This window comes from Phaenicophaeus curvirostris, chromosome 8 (genome assembly GCF_032191515.1).
Source record: "Phaenicophaeus curvirostris isolate KB17595 chromosome 8, BPBGC_Pcur_1.0, whole genome shotgun sequence".
Taxonomy (NCBI): Eukaryota; Metazoa; Chordata; class Aves; order Cuculiformes; family Cuculidae; genus Phaenicophaeus; species Phaenicophaeus curvirostris.
Window position 1 is genome coordinate 7,193,971 of NC_091399.1, and position 15,144 is coordinate 7,209,114.

At 46.3% G+C, this 15,144-nt stretch overlaps 1 protein-coding gene across 1 annotated transcript in view; it reads right to left on the reverse strand.

The window, feature by feature from the left end:
• The window catches only part of NIBAN1 (niban apoptosis regulator 1), a 73,607-nt gene that overhangs the window by 9,123 nt on the left and 49,340 nt on the right, over positions 1–15,144 (reverse strand). Inside the window, exons 7-10 of the mRNA XM_069862318.1 lie at positions 8,599–8,703; positions 8,343–8,505; positions 6,712–6,899; positions 2,825–2,986 (exon numbers count right to left, since the gene is read on the reverse strand). Of these exons, the coding sequence (XP_069718419.1) occupies positions 2,825–2,986; positions 6,712–6,899; positions 8,343–8,505; positions 8,599–8,703 (618 nt within the window). The remainder of the gene's footprint in view (positions 1–2,824; positions 2,987–6,711; positions 6,900–8,342; positions 8,506–8,598; positions 8,704–15,144) is intronic.

The following is a 15,144-nucleotide window of genomic DNA, read 5'->3' on the forward strand; positions in this document are numbered from 1 at the left end:
GTTATGCTACCATAGCTTTCTTGAGTAGATTTAAACTCATGTCACCATCCAAACTGATGGTGACAGACAAAAAGTAGACTTGATCATCTCTATATAAAGACCATTGACAGAACTCATTATCCCTTATAACAGGACTCCCTTTGACTCCTACCAAACTCTAATGGTCATAATGATTAATACTGCAGATAATTTTTAATAAAAGTAATTAATCAGTAGCTTTCCATATTATAAAAATAATTAACAGTGAAAATTGCACAGAGCACAACCATTTCTCAGAATTACACTGCGCTGGCATTTCCCATCTTGTCAGGTTAGGGGATTTAATATTTTTAATGAATCTCTAGGTAATCTGCAAAGACATTTCAGAAAAACAGTCCTGCAAATGGTTACTATGTCTACTTAATAAGATTCCGCCTTTTTTTCTCTAAGCGTTTCCATTCAAATTTTCTATATTCTTATTGGAAGAGCACAGGGACACCCACAGGGAAGCTGTCCATCCCGCTGGGTCTTCTTTTGCATCACAAGGGACCATCCCAGCTGATGCACCTAACCACCCATACACTAGAGAGGACTTCTAGCTTATAATTGAATACGTGTATATTATGGGTAAGAAAAGCTTTTGGCTAGTAATATTTTCATGAATGAAAATATGCAGTGACAAATGTTGAAGGTCAATTTTGACAAGCAACTTTGCAGATAACATAGGACCGAGCTCTACAGACAGTGTTTCTAAACGGAAATGGAGAAGGTGGAGGTTTACTCAATTTGTGTGTGCGTCAGAAGGCTGTACAGTAAATGCAGAGGCACTGAGAGACCCTAGATACAAGCAAAAGAAAGGATCAGTGCAAGATAAGTCTGAGGCTAATTAAAAGAAGGATACTCACTTTTTTTAATTTTCATACCGCTCCTTGAATATTGTGTTCAGTTCTGGGCCCCTCACCACAAGAAGGATGTTGAGGCTCTGGAGCGAGTCCAGAGAAGAGCAACAAAGCTGGGGAAGGGGCTGGAGAACAGGCCTTATGAGGAACGGCTGAGAGAGCTGGGGGTGTTTAGCCTGGAGAAGAGGAGGCTGAGGAGAGACCTCATTGCTCTCTATAACTACCTGAAAGGAGGTTGTGGAGAGGAGGGTGCTGGCCTCTTCTCCCAAGTGACAGGGGACAGGACAAGAAGGAATGGCCTCAAGCTCCGCCAGGGGAGGTTTAGGCTGAACATTAGGAAAAAATTTTTCACAGAAAGGGTCATTGGGCACTGGAACAGGCTGCCCAAGGAGGGGGTTGAGTCACCTTCCCTGGAGGGGTTTAAGGGACAGGTGGACGAGGTGCTGAGGAGCATGGTTTAGTGTTTGATAGGAATGGTTGGACTCGATGATCCGGTGGGTCTCTTCCAACTTGGTGATTCTGTGATTCTATGAAATCATAAATTGGCTTGGTTCTGGTGAAGTCACTGAAGCTGCTTTATGCCACTGAGCATTGTGCTCCCACATTTCCCAGCACTGGCCACTAGAGGATGCCAAGCTCCCAAGCCAGGAATCCTACTCCAGCCTCCACCCGAGTTAGAGTTAAACCAAAAGTTTCTTTTACACTAATTCTACGCGAGCATTGACATGCCTGACCCTGCTTGTTAACAGAATAACACAAAGTAAAATTGCTTACTACTATTTTTATGAGAAAAATAACAGCCTTTTAAAGACAGAAGAGCAGTAACAGCATCTTCAGAACAACTCGTGCTTTAGTTTAACTTATTTATTGTGAATTTTGGCTCATGTACTGCTCAGAACAAAACCCCACTTGGTTTGTAAGGGATATATTTTCTGTCTACTTCTTTGTCTTGACTCGTGGTCCTTATTTACTAAAAGTCATTCTACTTGGCAGCTCTTTGGAATGGTCCCCTCTGAAAGACTCAGACATGAAATCAGAATTTTCTTCCTAAGTAACCCTTTGGCTGCTGGTCATGGCTGTGCTTAGAAGAGCTGCTCTTAGGAAACCCCTTTCCCAGCACTGTGGTAGAGTCTTGCTCTCCAGATTCATAACTCCCACTCCACACAACTGGACTGGCTCCACTTACCAAACAGATTACCAAACAGATTACTTTGTTTCTCAACTATGGATTAAAGTCACAGGATTCAACACCGAGCTACAAGGCCAAATCTGCCTTGTGATTTGGCAGTTGGAAGAAGTCTGCTGGCCAGCCCCTAATAGATTTCTGGCAGGGCATCCAGAAGACATAAGGGCAAAGCAAAATTATAGCCTGTATCAATACACACGACATGGAGTTCATTCTTCAACTCTTCAACCATACCCATGAGAAGTGGAGTCTGTTCAAGCACCTACATGCAGCTACATCCTGAGCTCTTGTCTGTGTTCAAGTAATTGTGAGTTTCTAACATTAAGTGCCTTACTTTACAGCCGTAAGAAAATAAACTGCCAAAGAGGAGATGTTCCATTTTGGTAAAATATATTTAAGACTCTTACTGAAAAAATATACCCTTGAGAACGGTAATCAGGTAGATTTTAGCCACTCCATTAGTTAAAAGCACAACTTTCTCAGGTGCAGAGACATTAAGAATTCAGAGCATGAAAATTCAGGGGTAGAGATGATCCATTCAAAAGTTTTGTCCCTTGCTGAAAGACTCACATGCATGCAACCTCACTAATATAAATGTCAAACAGCTTCTAGCGGTGATTTCCTTAGGCATTGTTATCTGTACTTTGATTGAGAGATATTCTGGGATGCTTTACTGCTTTTAATCAAGATTACTTTGAAGCAGATTAGAAGGACAAACCCAACCTGTTCCCCCAGGAGGAAAAACTGGATCTTACAATACCTCTTGCATGAAGTTCTGAGTCCTCTGAACCACAAAATCAATGTGATAGACCTTGAAGCGACTCTTGAGGTCTTGAAGCAGCTCCTGAAGGAGGTCCACTTTCAGATAGCAGGGCTCCATTTTCACTGAGTTGAACGGTAGGTTCACAAGTTGATCCACATTCTGCAATTCCAGTGGAGGAAGAACAGGTTTCGAGAGAAAGCAACACGAGGCAAATTTTTAAAAGAGAAAGCAACAGTTGCCCTAAAACAAATTCTGATATCGGAATCAGACAGTCATAGATGGTTGGGTCAGAAGGGACCTCAAAGTCCATCCAGTTCCAAGCCCTCTGCCATGGGCAGGGACACCTCCCACTGGATCAGGCTGCCCAAGGCCCATCCAACCTGGCCTTGAACACCTCCGGGGATGGGGCAGCCACAGCTTCCCTGGGCAACCTGGGCCAGGGCCTCATTCTAGTTGCACAAAAACCACAAGATGTTTTAAATGACAGAACCAAGCAGTAACAAATCATAGAATCATAGAATAACCAGGTTGGAAGAGACCCACCGGATAATTGAGTCCAACCATTCCTAACAAACACTAAACCATGCCCCTAAGCACCTCGTCCACCCGTGCCTTAAACACCTCCAGGGAAGGTGACTCAACCACCTCCTTGGGCAGCCTCTGCCAGTGCCCAATGACCCTTTCTGTAAAAAATTTTTTCCTAATGTCCAGCCTAAACCTCCCCTGGCGGAGCTTGAGGCCATTCCCTCTCGTCCTGTCCCCTGTCACTTGGGAGAAGAGGCCAGCACCCTCCTCTCCACAACCTCCTTTTAGGTAGTTGTAGAGAGCAATGAGGTCTCCCCTCAGCCTCCTCTTCTCCAGGCTAAACAACCCCAGCTCTCTCAGCCGCTCCTCATAAGACCTGTTCTCCAGCCCCCTCACCAGCTTTATTGCTCTTCTCTGGACTCGCTCCAGAGCCTCAACATCCTTCTTGTGGTGAGGGGCCCAGAACTGAACACAGGATTCGAGGAGCGGTCTCACCAGTGCCGAGTACAGAGGGAGGATAACCTCCCTGGACCTGCTGCTCACACCGTTTCTGATACAAGCCAAGATGCCATTGGCCTTCTTGGCCACCTGGGCACACTGCTGGCTCATGTTCAGTCGGCTGTCAACCAACACCCCCAGGTCCCTCTCCTCCAGGCAGCTTTCTAGACAGACTTCTCCTAGTCTGTAGCACTGCATAGGGTTGTTGTGCCCCAAGTGCAGGACCCAGCATTTGGCCTTGTTAAACCTCATGCCATTGGACTCTGCCCAGCGCTCCAGCCTGTTCAGATCCCTTTGCAGAGCCTCCCTACCCTCCAGCAGATCGACACTTCCACCCAGCTTAGCGTCATCCGCAAACTTGCTAAGGGTGCACTCAATGCCTTCATCCAGGTCATTGATAAAGACATTGAACAGGGCTGGACACAGCACTGAGCCCTGGGGAACCCCACTTGTCACTGGCCTCCAGCTGGATTTCACACCATTTCCCACCACTCTCTGGGCCCGGCCATCCAACCAGTTTTCCACCCAGGAGAGTGTGCGCCTGTCCAGGCCAGAGGCTGACAGTTTCTCAAGCAGAATGCTGTGAGAAACTGTGTCAAAGGCTTTAGTGAAGTCCAGGAAGACCACATCCACAGCCTTCCCCTCATCCAGCAGCCGAGTCACTTTGTCATAGAAGGCGATCAGGTTAGTCTGGCAAGACCTGCCTTTTGTGAACCCATGTTGACTGGGCCTGATCACCCGGTTCTCTTGCATGTGCTTCATGATAGCACGCGAGATCACCTGTTCCATGACTTTCCCTGGCACTGAGGTCAGACTGACAGGCCTGTAGTTCCCTGGGTCCTCCCTGTGACCCTTCTTGTAGATGGGCAATACATCAGCCAGCCTCCAGTCCAGTGGGACTTCCCCAGTCTTCCAGGACTGTTGGAAGATGATGGAAAGATGATCATCGGTTGGACTCGATGATCCGGTGGGTCTCTTCCAACCTGGTTGTTCTGTGATTCTGTGATTCTCTGTGAAAGGGGTTTGGCTAGCACATCCGCCAGCTCCTTCAATACCCTAGGGTGAATCCCATCCGGCCCCATAGACTTGTGACTGTCTAGTTGGGCTAGCAAGGCTCTGACCACCTCCTCTTGGATCACGGGAGCCTCATTTTGCTCCTCTAGCTCCTGGGTTTGTACACAGACGGAACAACTTTCTTTACAATTAAAGACTGAGGCAAAGAAGGCATTAAGTACCTCAGCCTTTTCCTCATCCCCCGTCACTGTTGTTCCTTCTGTGTCCAATAGGGACTGTATGGTCTCCCTAGTCCTCCTTTTATTATTTATATATTTGTAGAAAGATTTTTTGTTATCTTTCACAGACCTGGCCAATCTGATTTCTAGCTGAGCCTTAGCCCTTCTGATTTTTTCCCTACACAGTCTCACTTCCCTCCTGTAGTCCTCCCAAGAGGCCTGTCCCCTCTTCCAGAGCCCATAAACATTTCTCTTCCTCTTGATATCCCTCAAGATCTCTCTATTCAACCAAGCTGGCTTTCTCCCCTGCCGGCTTTTTTTCCGGACCACGGGGATGGCTTTCTCCTGAGCTGCTAAGACCACCCTTTGAAGAGCTCCCAGCCCTCGTGGGCTCCCTTGCCCTTGAGTACCGTCTCCCATAAGACTTCGCCAACCAGCCTTCTGAAGAGATCAAAGTCTGCCCTCTGGAAATCTAATGCTACCACCCTACTAACAACCCTCTTCACTTGTCCTAGAACAGAAAACCCTATCATCTCATGGTCACTTAGTCCTAGGCGTCCTCCTACTGCCACATCCCCCACAAGGCCCTCTCTGTTCACAAACAGCAGGTCCAGGAGGGCACCCTCCCTTGTGGGTTCATTCACCAACTGTGCAAGGAAGTTGTCTTCCACACACTCCAGGAACCTCCTAGACTGCTTCCTTTCTGCTCTGTTGTACTCCCAGCAGATATCAGGCAGATTGAAGTCTCCCACAAGAATGAGAGGCATTGATCTAGAGATTAACCCCAGCTGTTTATAGAAGAGCTCATCAGCTGCTTCTCCTTGGCTGGGTGGTCTGTAACAGACTCCCATCACAAAATCTACCTTCTTGTGGGCTCCTCTGATTTTAATCCACAGGCACGCAATCTCCTCATCACCACACTCCATCTCAACGGAGTCCAAGTCCTCCCTTACAAAGAGGGCTACCCCGCCTCCTCTCCTACCCTTCCTATCCCGCCTGAAGAGCTTGTACCCCACCATAGCCGTACTCCAGTTATATGAGTCCACCTGGGAGATAACCACCTGGGAGAGCAAACTCTGCTGTCAGTCAAGTTCTCACTAGAAGGTCCTTGTGCTAACAGAATCATAAGGTTGGAAAAGACCTTAGAGATTGTCAACTCTAACTGTAACTGTCTGCTACTAAATCATGCACCCAAGCTCCTCATCTACTGTGTGCTTTTCAAACACCTCCAGGGATGGTGACTCTACCACCTCGCTGGGCAGCCAATTCCAGAGCTTGAGAACCCTTTCTGTGAAGAAATTTTTCCCAATGTCAAATCTAGACTTCCCCTGGTGTAGCTTGAGGCCCTCTTGTCCTACCACCTGTCACTTGGGAGAAGAGACCAACACCCACCTCTCAGCAACCTCCTTTTAGTTAGCGGTAGAAAGCAATAACGTCTCCCCTCAACCTTCTCTTCTCCGGGCTAAACAACCCCAGCTCCCTCAGACTCTCTGTGTAATCCTTGTTTTCCAGCCCCTTCACCAGTTTTGTCACTCTTCTCTGTACACGCTCGAGGATCTCAGTCTTTCTTATAGCGAGGGGCCCAAAACTGAACACAAAGAAAAACCTCCAGACAGATTTCTGCCTTACCTCCTTTAGCTTTGTGATATCATTTGTCTTCTGGAAATCCTGGATTATTTCATTAACTTCTTTATCAAAAAGTGAGCGGACTTCAGCAAATCCGGAACTCACAGGACCCATGAGCTCCTCTAATATGGATGTGAGAAATGGCTGGATATTTTCTGCGCAGCACTTCTGGGCAGGCTCAGAAACAGTGGCTGGAGAGTCAGACAACACAAGAGTAGTATTTAGGCTACTAGGAGGTACAGTGTACACAGTAATCTGAGATGATTTACTTTACGATGAATTAAATGACTCTGTATTTTTCCCTGGAGTCACACCTCCACAAAGATGATGAGGATGATGAAAGGAGAGCTTACAGTTTTAAGAGTGACAATGAAACCTCTTTTCCCATGCCCCACCTAACCAAATGCTGGCAGCTTGAGGGCACAGTGAAAGAGGAGGAAAGGGCAGCTGGCAGCACTGATACACACTGGGAGATTTGTGCAGCCCTGGACCACAGTGACTCTACAAGGAGGCATCTGAAATCAATACCCTACCATTCGCTGAAAGTATCTTAAGTCTGGTATGTGAGAATATCAACAGAACATAGTATCACAGAATAGTTTGAGTTGGAAGGGACCTTAAAGCCCATCCAGTTCCACCCCCACCTGCTTTGAGCAGGGACACCTCCCACCAGATCAGGCTGCCCAAGGCCCATCCAACCTGGCCTTGAACACCTCCAGCGACGGGGCAGACACAGCTTCTCTGGGCAACCTGGGCCAGGGCCTCACCACCCTCATCATGAAGAAATTCCTCCTTCTGCCTAGTCTAAACCTGCCCCTCTCCAGTTTATACCCACTGCCCCTCATCCTCTCACCACAAGCCTTTGTGAACAGTCCCTCCCCAGCTTTCTCGTAGCCCCTTCGGGTACTGGAAGGTCACTCTAAGGTCTCCTTGGAGCCTTCTCTTCTCCAGGCTGAACAACCCCAACTCTCTCAGCCTGTCCTTGTATGGGAGGTGCTCCAGCCCTCTGATCATCTTTGCGTCCCTCCTCTGGACCCATTCCAAGAGCTCCACACTGAGTTTTACCAAAACAGCTCTTAAATGATCAGCTATTTACTTATTTGCTAGCATAAGCCACATCAGTTAATGTTTTGCCTGCTTTTTACACCCGTTTTTATATGAATAGAAAAATTATAATTACTTAGTTTAAAACCACCAAAGCAGCCCTTTGGTTTAAGCATCGGTAGCCTGTGAATCTGCCACATAACGAGAACCTGGTTTTGTGGCACATTCCTAAACATCTAGTCAAAACCACTACACTTTTACTTATGCTCATGTGACCTGAACCTTCATTACAAAGGGCTGTTCAAGTGCAAAGGAAAGCAGAATAAGCAACTCTAACCAGGATACTTAGAACCTGCCAGCTTTAGCTCCTATTAGAGAAGAACTGGTATTTTCACAGTCACAGTGGTCACAGGTATCAGTTCCCATCAAAAGCAGCAAAGGCTCAAAGCATTTGTTTTCTGAAAATAAGTGTCTCCAGCTGGATTTTTCAAAACACCTGAGGATTTCCAAATACTGACATCTGGTACTTTGAGCAACACAATGGCAAACGTTAAAAAGTTGCTGCAAAACAGAGCTCTTCCTCCACTAACCTTTGATTTTTCCAGCTAAGAAGTTCTTGGAGTTCAGAATCTGATCCATGTCCGAGCGAATAGTTCCTTCAAGAGTTTTTGCAAAATCTCTGCATTCTTCTTTCAAGGTACTTAGTCCTTCTGACACCTGCTGCTGGACCAAGCCATAGGTTTCTTCTACAATCTAACCCCAAATTAAAATAAGAAGCATAGATCAGAATCAGCACACACAAAGACAACTGCTGTGAGAAACGACTCTGCAAACATCAGTACTTACACCAAACCACGCCCGCTTCCTATCGTTCCTCTTTCCTTTCATTTTAGGCAGGATCATCGTCTGAAGGTTAGGCAGGAGCTCCTCCATCACAAGATTGCTCAGGATCTATATGGTCAGAAGATTAAAATCATAGAATCGTTTGGGTTGGAAGGGACATTAAACCCCATCCAGTTCCAACCTCCAGGGATGGGGCAGCCACAATTTCCTTGGGCAACCTGGGCCAGGGCCTCACCACTCTCATCATGAAGAAATTCCTCCGTATGTCCACTCCAAATCTGCCCCTCCCCAGTTTATACCCATTGCCCCTCATCCTATCACTCCAAGCCTTTGTGAACAGTCCCTCCCCAGCTTTCTTGTAGCCCCTTCAGGTACTGGAAAGTCGCTCTAAGGACTCCTCAGAGCCTTCTCTTCTCCAGGCTGAACAAGTCCCGAACCAAATACTCCTACTCCATCTGATTTTTTTTTTCAGGAATACTTAATATGGTCCAAAGGATTCATTAGCTCCATCTTAATCCTGAGGCAAAAGGGATAAAATAAATAGCTACTGGAATCCCTGAAAAACTTTTCGAGCAATTTCTTTTGTCACTGAAGGACAACTATACTGGTCTAAACCCAGTAAAACTTTCATGTTGTAGAATCCATATACATTATCAGATTCTTGAACAAAAAACCGATGAAATACGTAATTAAGCTGTTCTGTGCCAAAGGCTCATTGCAGCAGAAAGGTGGGGGAAGAAAAGAGTCACAGGGACTTATACACATCAAGCACTTGTGATGGAATGTAGGAAAACTGAGAAAAAAGTATCATTGCCCCATTGTTTTATTATTTCTTTAAGTATATTGTCAGTCTGTCATTGCTGTATTTTTCTAAACTGATACTGAGTGCTTTTCTCCCTCAAGAACATTTTCACCTTGAAACAGGGTTCAGTGGTTGTAGAAAAGATGTATCACTTTCTCCAATCCCAGCATCTAACTGGCAATTTGGTCTTGCAGATGGTTCCAATTAGAAAGAAAAGACATCAGACTGGGAATACAGATGATACCAATTTGGGCAAGTGGTCAATATGTGCTGGCAAGCTGGGCTGCTACACAGAAGGACCTGGGCAGGCTGAAGAAATGGGTGTACAAAACCCTCATTAAGTTCAGCAAAAGCAAACGCATCATCCAGCATCTGGGATGGAACAATCAGTCTAGGCTGGCTGCAACTGGCTGGAAAGAAGTTCTGTGGAAAAGGACTTGTGCAACCTGGTGGATGTGAAATTTGACATTGGTCTACAGGGCACCCTTGCAGCAAAGGGAAAGGGCAGGGTCGAGGGAGGAGAATATTCCCTTCCATTCAGCACTTGAAAGACCACCAAGCAGAGCAGCATCCTGTTTGGGGCTCCCCAGTACAAGACAGAGCCTGACAAACTGAAGCGAGTTCAGCAGAGGCCACCAAGCTGCCCAAGGGATAGAGCACATGACATGTGAGAAGAGGTGGAGGGGACGGGGTTTGCTCAGCCTTAAGAAGACAGGGCTCAGTGGAGACTTTAATGCTGTCTACAACTACATAATGGAGGATGTTGGACAGAAAGAGCCAGACCTTTCTTGGAAATGCACCGGGAAAGGACGTCTTCTCAACAAGGGAAATAGTAATAGGCATTAAGGAATCTTTTTCACCAAAAGGGCAGTCATGGGAACAAGCCATGCAATCTCCAACCTTAGACATCTTCAGAACTCAACTGCACAAAGCCCCTAAAGCTGGCTTAGCTTTGCGTGGGGCACTGGGAGAGAGAACATCCACAGATCCCCTCTCAATTACATTATTCTCTGGTTGTGTGGTTCTCTTGACAGTGCAACTCAGCTTTGTACAGAAGCAGCATCAAAGTCTGGCTCCTTCAATGCAGAAAGAATGAAACAGCGTGAGACACATTCCTGGTTACATTCACTGGCACCCACTTCAGAAGTTTCCTTCAGAGTCACCCCCTCTGTTAGGTTTTGCACCTCCTCTGCCCAGATATGAACTACAGTTTCTTTCTTGCCCATCCCACTCAGATGCACCAAACTGGCAATAAATACACAGAGTTACAGGCACACATCTGCTTTTGAGAGTCTAGGCTTTCCTTCTTCATTTTTTTAATTTATAGACACTGTTACCTCTGGCTTAAGAAAGCTGCAAGACCTCTCTTTCTCCTGCACTTTCTTCTTGCTGTTGACCAACAAGGCAAACCATGCAAGCAATGGGAGGCAGTTCAGCATGGGACCTGCATTATTTCTACTTCTATGAAATCACAGGTCTCTGAACAAACTTCCTATAAAGGCATCCATCAGTGCTGGGCATTTATGCTGAACTCTTGAACTTCTGTACTTAAGGTGTCTTGTGTTTTGAATTAAAGACCTCGTATTTGGTTCACTCCCTATTCGTAATTTGGAGGAAGGAGGAACATCTTTTATTTCTGGGCATGTTAATTTTCTGTTTATAGATCTTGGCCAGGTATGTTTGTACTGGCCCACAGTTACAGATGCACAACTGCCAATTTATGATGGCAGAGGCAATACTACCCTTCATGTACCATACAGAACAGCAAACAGCCCTTCCGTCAAGGCTTTTTATATGTCCCAACTGTACAGCACATACGAGGTTATCCACAGCCAAAGAAAGCTTTGAAGTGCAGTGGATATCCTGCAAATCGCAAAGACACAGTAACCCTGTAAAAAAGCAGACAAAACACATCTTAAGGTTCCATACATCTCTCACTTACTCTGGGTAAAGCTTGCTCAACACTTTTGGTGAAGTCTCACAGAAAAAATACATAGTCCTCCTTCCTCGCTGGTGGGGCTTGAGCAGAGCTTTTGTTAAGTGATGTGTATTCGAACCCAGCTCTTTTCTTTGCTCCAACAACAGCCCATCGAGGTCCTTATTCAGGGATTGCTGCCCTGATGCACCCAGCTGCTGACTGAGCAAATAGAGTGCAAAATCACCACTTCACTCTACACTTTCATCTTGTTGCTGCTTCCTGACTTTCAACCTCACATATTACAGCTGCCCAAGCGGGTTTGAGGTGTGCACAACAACCCCAAAGAGAAACAGCAGGCATCTAGACAGCAAAAGTAAGACAGAAAAGTCTCTGAGTGCATGCTATGTAGTGAAAAACAGGGTACCTCCTGCGCATACAACAGCCCCTACTGAAATACAACACACAAAACCCTACTTCACATAATCACAGAACAACCAGGTCAGAAGAGACCCACCGGATCATCGAGTCCAACCGTTCCTATCAAACACTAAACCATATCCCTCAGCACCTCATCCACCCGTGCCTTAAACACCTCCAGGGAAGGTGACTCAACCACCTCCCTGGGCAGCCTGTTCCAGTGCCCAATGACCCTTTCTGTAAAGAATTTTTTCCTAACGTCTAGCCTAAACCTCCCCTGGCGGAGCTTGAGGCCATTCCCTCTTGTCCTGTCCCCTGTCACTTGGGAGAAGAGGCCAGCACCCTCTTCTCTACAACGTCCTTTCAGGTAGTTGTAGAGAGCAATGAGGTCTCCCCTCAGCCTCCTCTTCTCCAGGCTAAACAACGCCAGCTCTCTCAGCCGCTCCTCATAAGGCCTGTTCTCCAGCCCTTTCACCAGCTTTGTTGCTCTTCTCTGGACTCGCTCCAGAGCCTCAACATCCTTCTTATGGTGAGGGGCCCAGAACTGAACACAGGATTCGAGGAGCGGTCTCACCAGTGCCGAGTACAGAGGGAGGATAACCTCCCTGGACCTGCTGGTCACGCCATTTCTGATACAAGCCAAGATGCCATTGGCCTTCTTGGCCACCTGGGCACACTGCTGGCTCATGTTCAGTCGGTTGTCAACCAACACACCCAGGTCTCTCTCCTCCAGGCAGCTTTCTAGCCAGACTTCTCCTAGTCTGTAGCACTGCATAGGGTTGTTGTGCCCCAAGTGCAGGACCCGGCATTTGGCCTTGTTAAACCTCATGCCATTGGACTTATTAAAACACTTGTAACAGCACCCTCTTGTTATTGCTTCATACAAATTAACCTCTTATAGATTATGCCACAGCACCACTCAAATTCTGCTGGGCTGACTCAAATACCTGCCAAAACTAATTTAGGTCCTAAACTCAGGAGTCACTTCAAATCATCTCATGAGTAACCCAAACCGGAGCAGCACTGGCCAAACAATAAATGTGACAATGGTTCATAGAATCACCAGGTTGGAAGAGACCCACCGGATCATCGAGTCCAACCATTCCTATCAAACACTAAACCATGCCCCTCAGCGCCTTGTCCACATGTCCCTTAAACCCCTCCAGGGAAAGTGACTCAACCACCTCCCCGGGCAGCCTCTGCCAGTGCCCAGTGACCCTTTCCATAAAAAATTTTTCCCTAATGTTCAGCCTAAACCTCCCCTGGTGGAGCTCGAGGACATTCCCTCTCGTGCTGTCCCCTGTCACTTGGGAGAAGAGGCCAGCTCTCTCCTCTCCACAACTTCCTTTTAGGTAGTTGTAGAGAGCAATGAGGTCTCCCCTCAGCCTCCCAGATTCTCAAACAGATTCTGAAGAATCTGAGCTCTCTGGAACATTTTTAGGAATGCTGGATTTACATTTCAGGGCTGAAAGGTGCAACTGTAGGGGTTTGGCTGTCCTTGATTTACCAATCTGTTACTGCTACATTTGTGCAGTACTGATCCATGGAGTGACACTCGTACAGCACCCGTGTGTCGTAGCATGCTCACACTGAGGCTGGACTGTTCCTTAGAACAAGAGTTGTCAAAAATTCCCTGGTTTTAACCCCATATTTCAGCACTTATCTAGAGAAATACCATCTACAATAGAATTTACCCTTTGTTAGCAATGAAACATGATGATAACAAGCTAAGCGGTGCAGTTGCCACACCGGAAGGACAGCATGTCATCCCAAGGAACCTGGACAGGCTGGAGAAGTGGCACTGGGCAAACCTCATGAGCTTCAACAAGGCCAAGTACAGCTGGGTTGGGGAAATCCCCCATTTCAATAGAGGATGAGGGATGATGTGATTGAGAGGAACCTTGTGGAAAAGCACTTAGGGTGCTGCTTAATGAGAAGCTCAATATGAGCCGGCAATGTGTGCGCACAGCCCAGAAGGCCAACTGTGTCCTGGGCTGCATCAAAAGAAGCGTGGCCAGCAGGGCAAGGGAGGGGATTCTGCCCCTCTGTTCCTCTCTTGTGAGACCTCAGCTGGAGGATTGTGTCCAGTTCTGGAATCCTCAACATAAGAAGGACATGGAGCTGTTGGAACGGGGCCAGAGGAGGCTACAAGGATGATCAGAGGGCTGGAGCACCTCCCATACTAGTCTATGACTCTATGCAACATTAAAAGTTAACAAAAACAGAACCAGAAAAAGGAATTTTTACAACAAAAAAAACATTTAGTAGGCCTTCAGCTGAGTGTCTGGGTATTTGCTAATATTACATCCATGCTGCAGTATGCAGGCAGAGCTGCGTGTGCTAAAGCTGTGGAGACTCTATCATTATAAATGAATGCCAGGGAATATATTTATTAGCATTCTGCAGAGATTTTTACAGCAACACATTGCAGCTTGCTTGTTCCAAACCATTCACTTAACTTGGATATTTGCCTAAAATAATTATTATACTTGGTCAAAGCAGGCATGAGAACATGCTATACTTACAGAATGAATTATTACTAAGAAGATAATAGCATAACTAGTCTGGCTCTCTTCTGATTCCAGTTCTCTTGAGGTATATGGGTTATGAGTAAGTAGTTGGCAAGCAACAGGAAAAAACAAAACATGAAGTGAAACTAGCACTATAATAGCTCCATAACATGAGAGATGGATGGGAAGAGAAAAATCCCCCACTCCCTCCCCACTGGAAGGATGGGACTACTTATATTAAGTAATTTATTATCAGATGTTAGTAGGAAGCTTCAGCCCCTGAAACGATTACACTGGGAAATACAGTGTTTATAGATTCTCCTTCAGTTTCCACATTTTTCAGCATTTCCTAGGTAGACTTGTCCTAAAAGAATAATCTGATTTCTTAAAAAAAAATCCCTGATCGTGAACTCTCCATCAGCCTTTATTCCATTTTCCCAAACGGAAGGCAGATTTCATCAAGGAAAATACCCAGCAGCTGGTACTAAAATAAATATTTGCTCCTGAGTGCTCAATGGTTTGGGAAAAAATCAGAAATTAGAACCCAGATAATGTCTCGATTGCATTAAGATACATCTGGAGTGATGCCAGAGAGATTTACAGAGGGAATTACTTCAGTATCATTGCTCCATAGTTGCTCACTCCAGTGTCCAAATATGGATCCAGACCCTGATCTTAGCATCTTGTTTCTGAATCATAGAATAGTTTGAGCTGGAACGGACCTTAAAGCCCATCCAGTTCCAATCCCTGCCATGGGCAGGGACACCTCCCACTGGATCAGGCTGCCCAAGCCCCATCCAACCTGGCCTTGAACACCTCCAGGGATGGGGCAGCCACAGCTTCCCTGGGCAACCTGGGCCAGTGCCTCACCACTCTCATCATGAAGAAATTCCTCCTTCTGT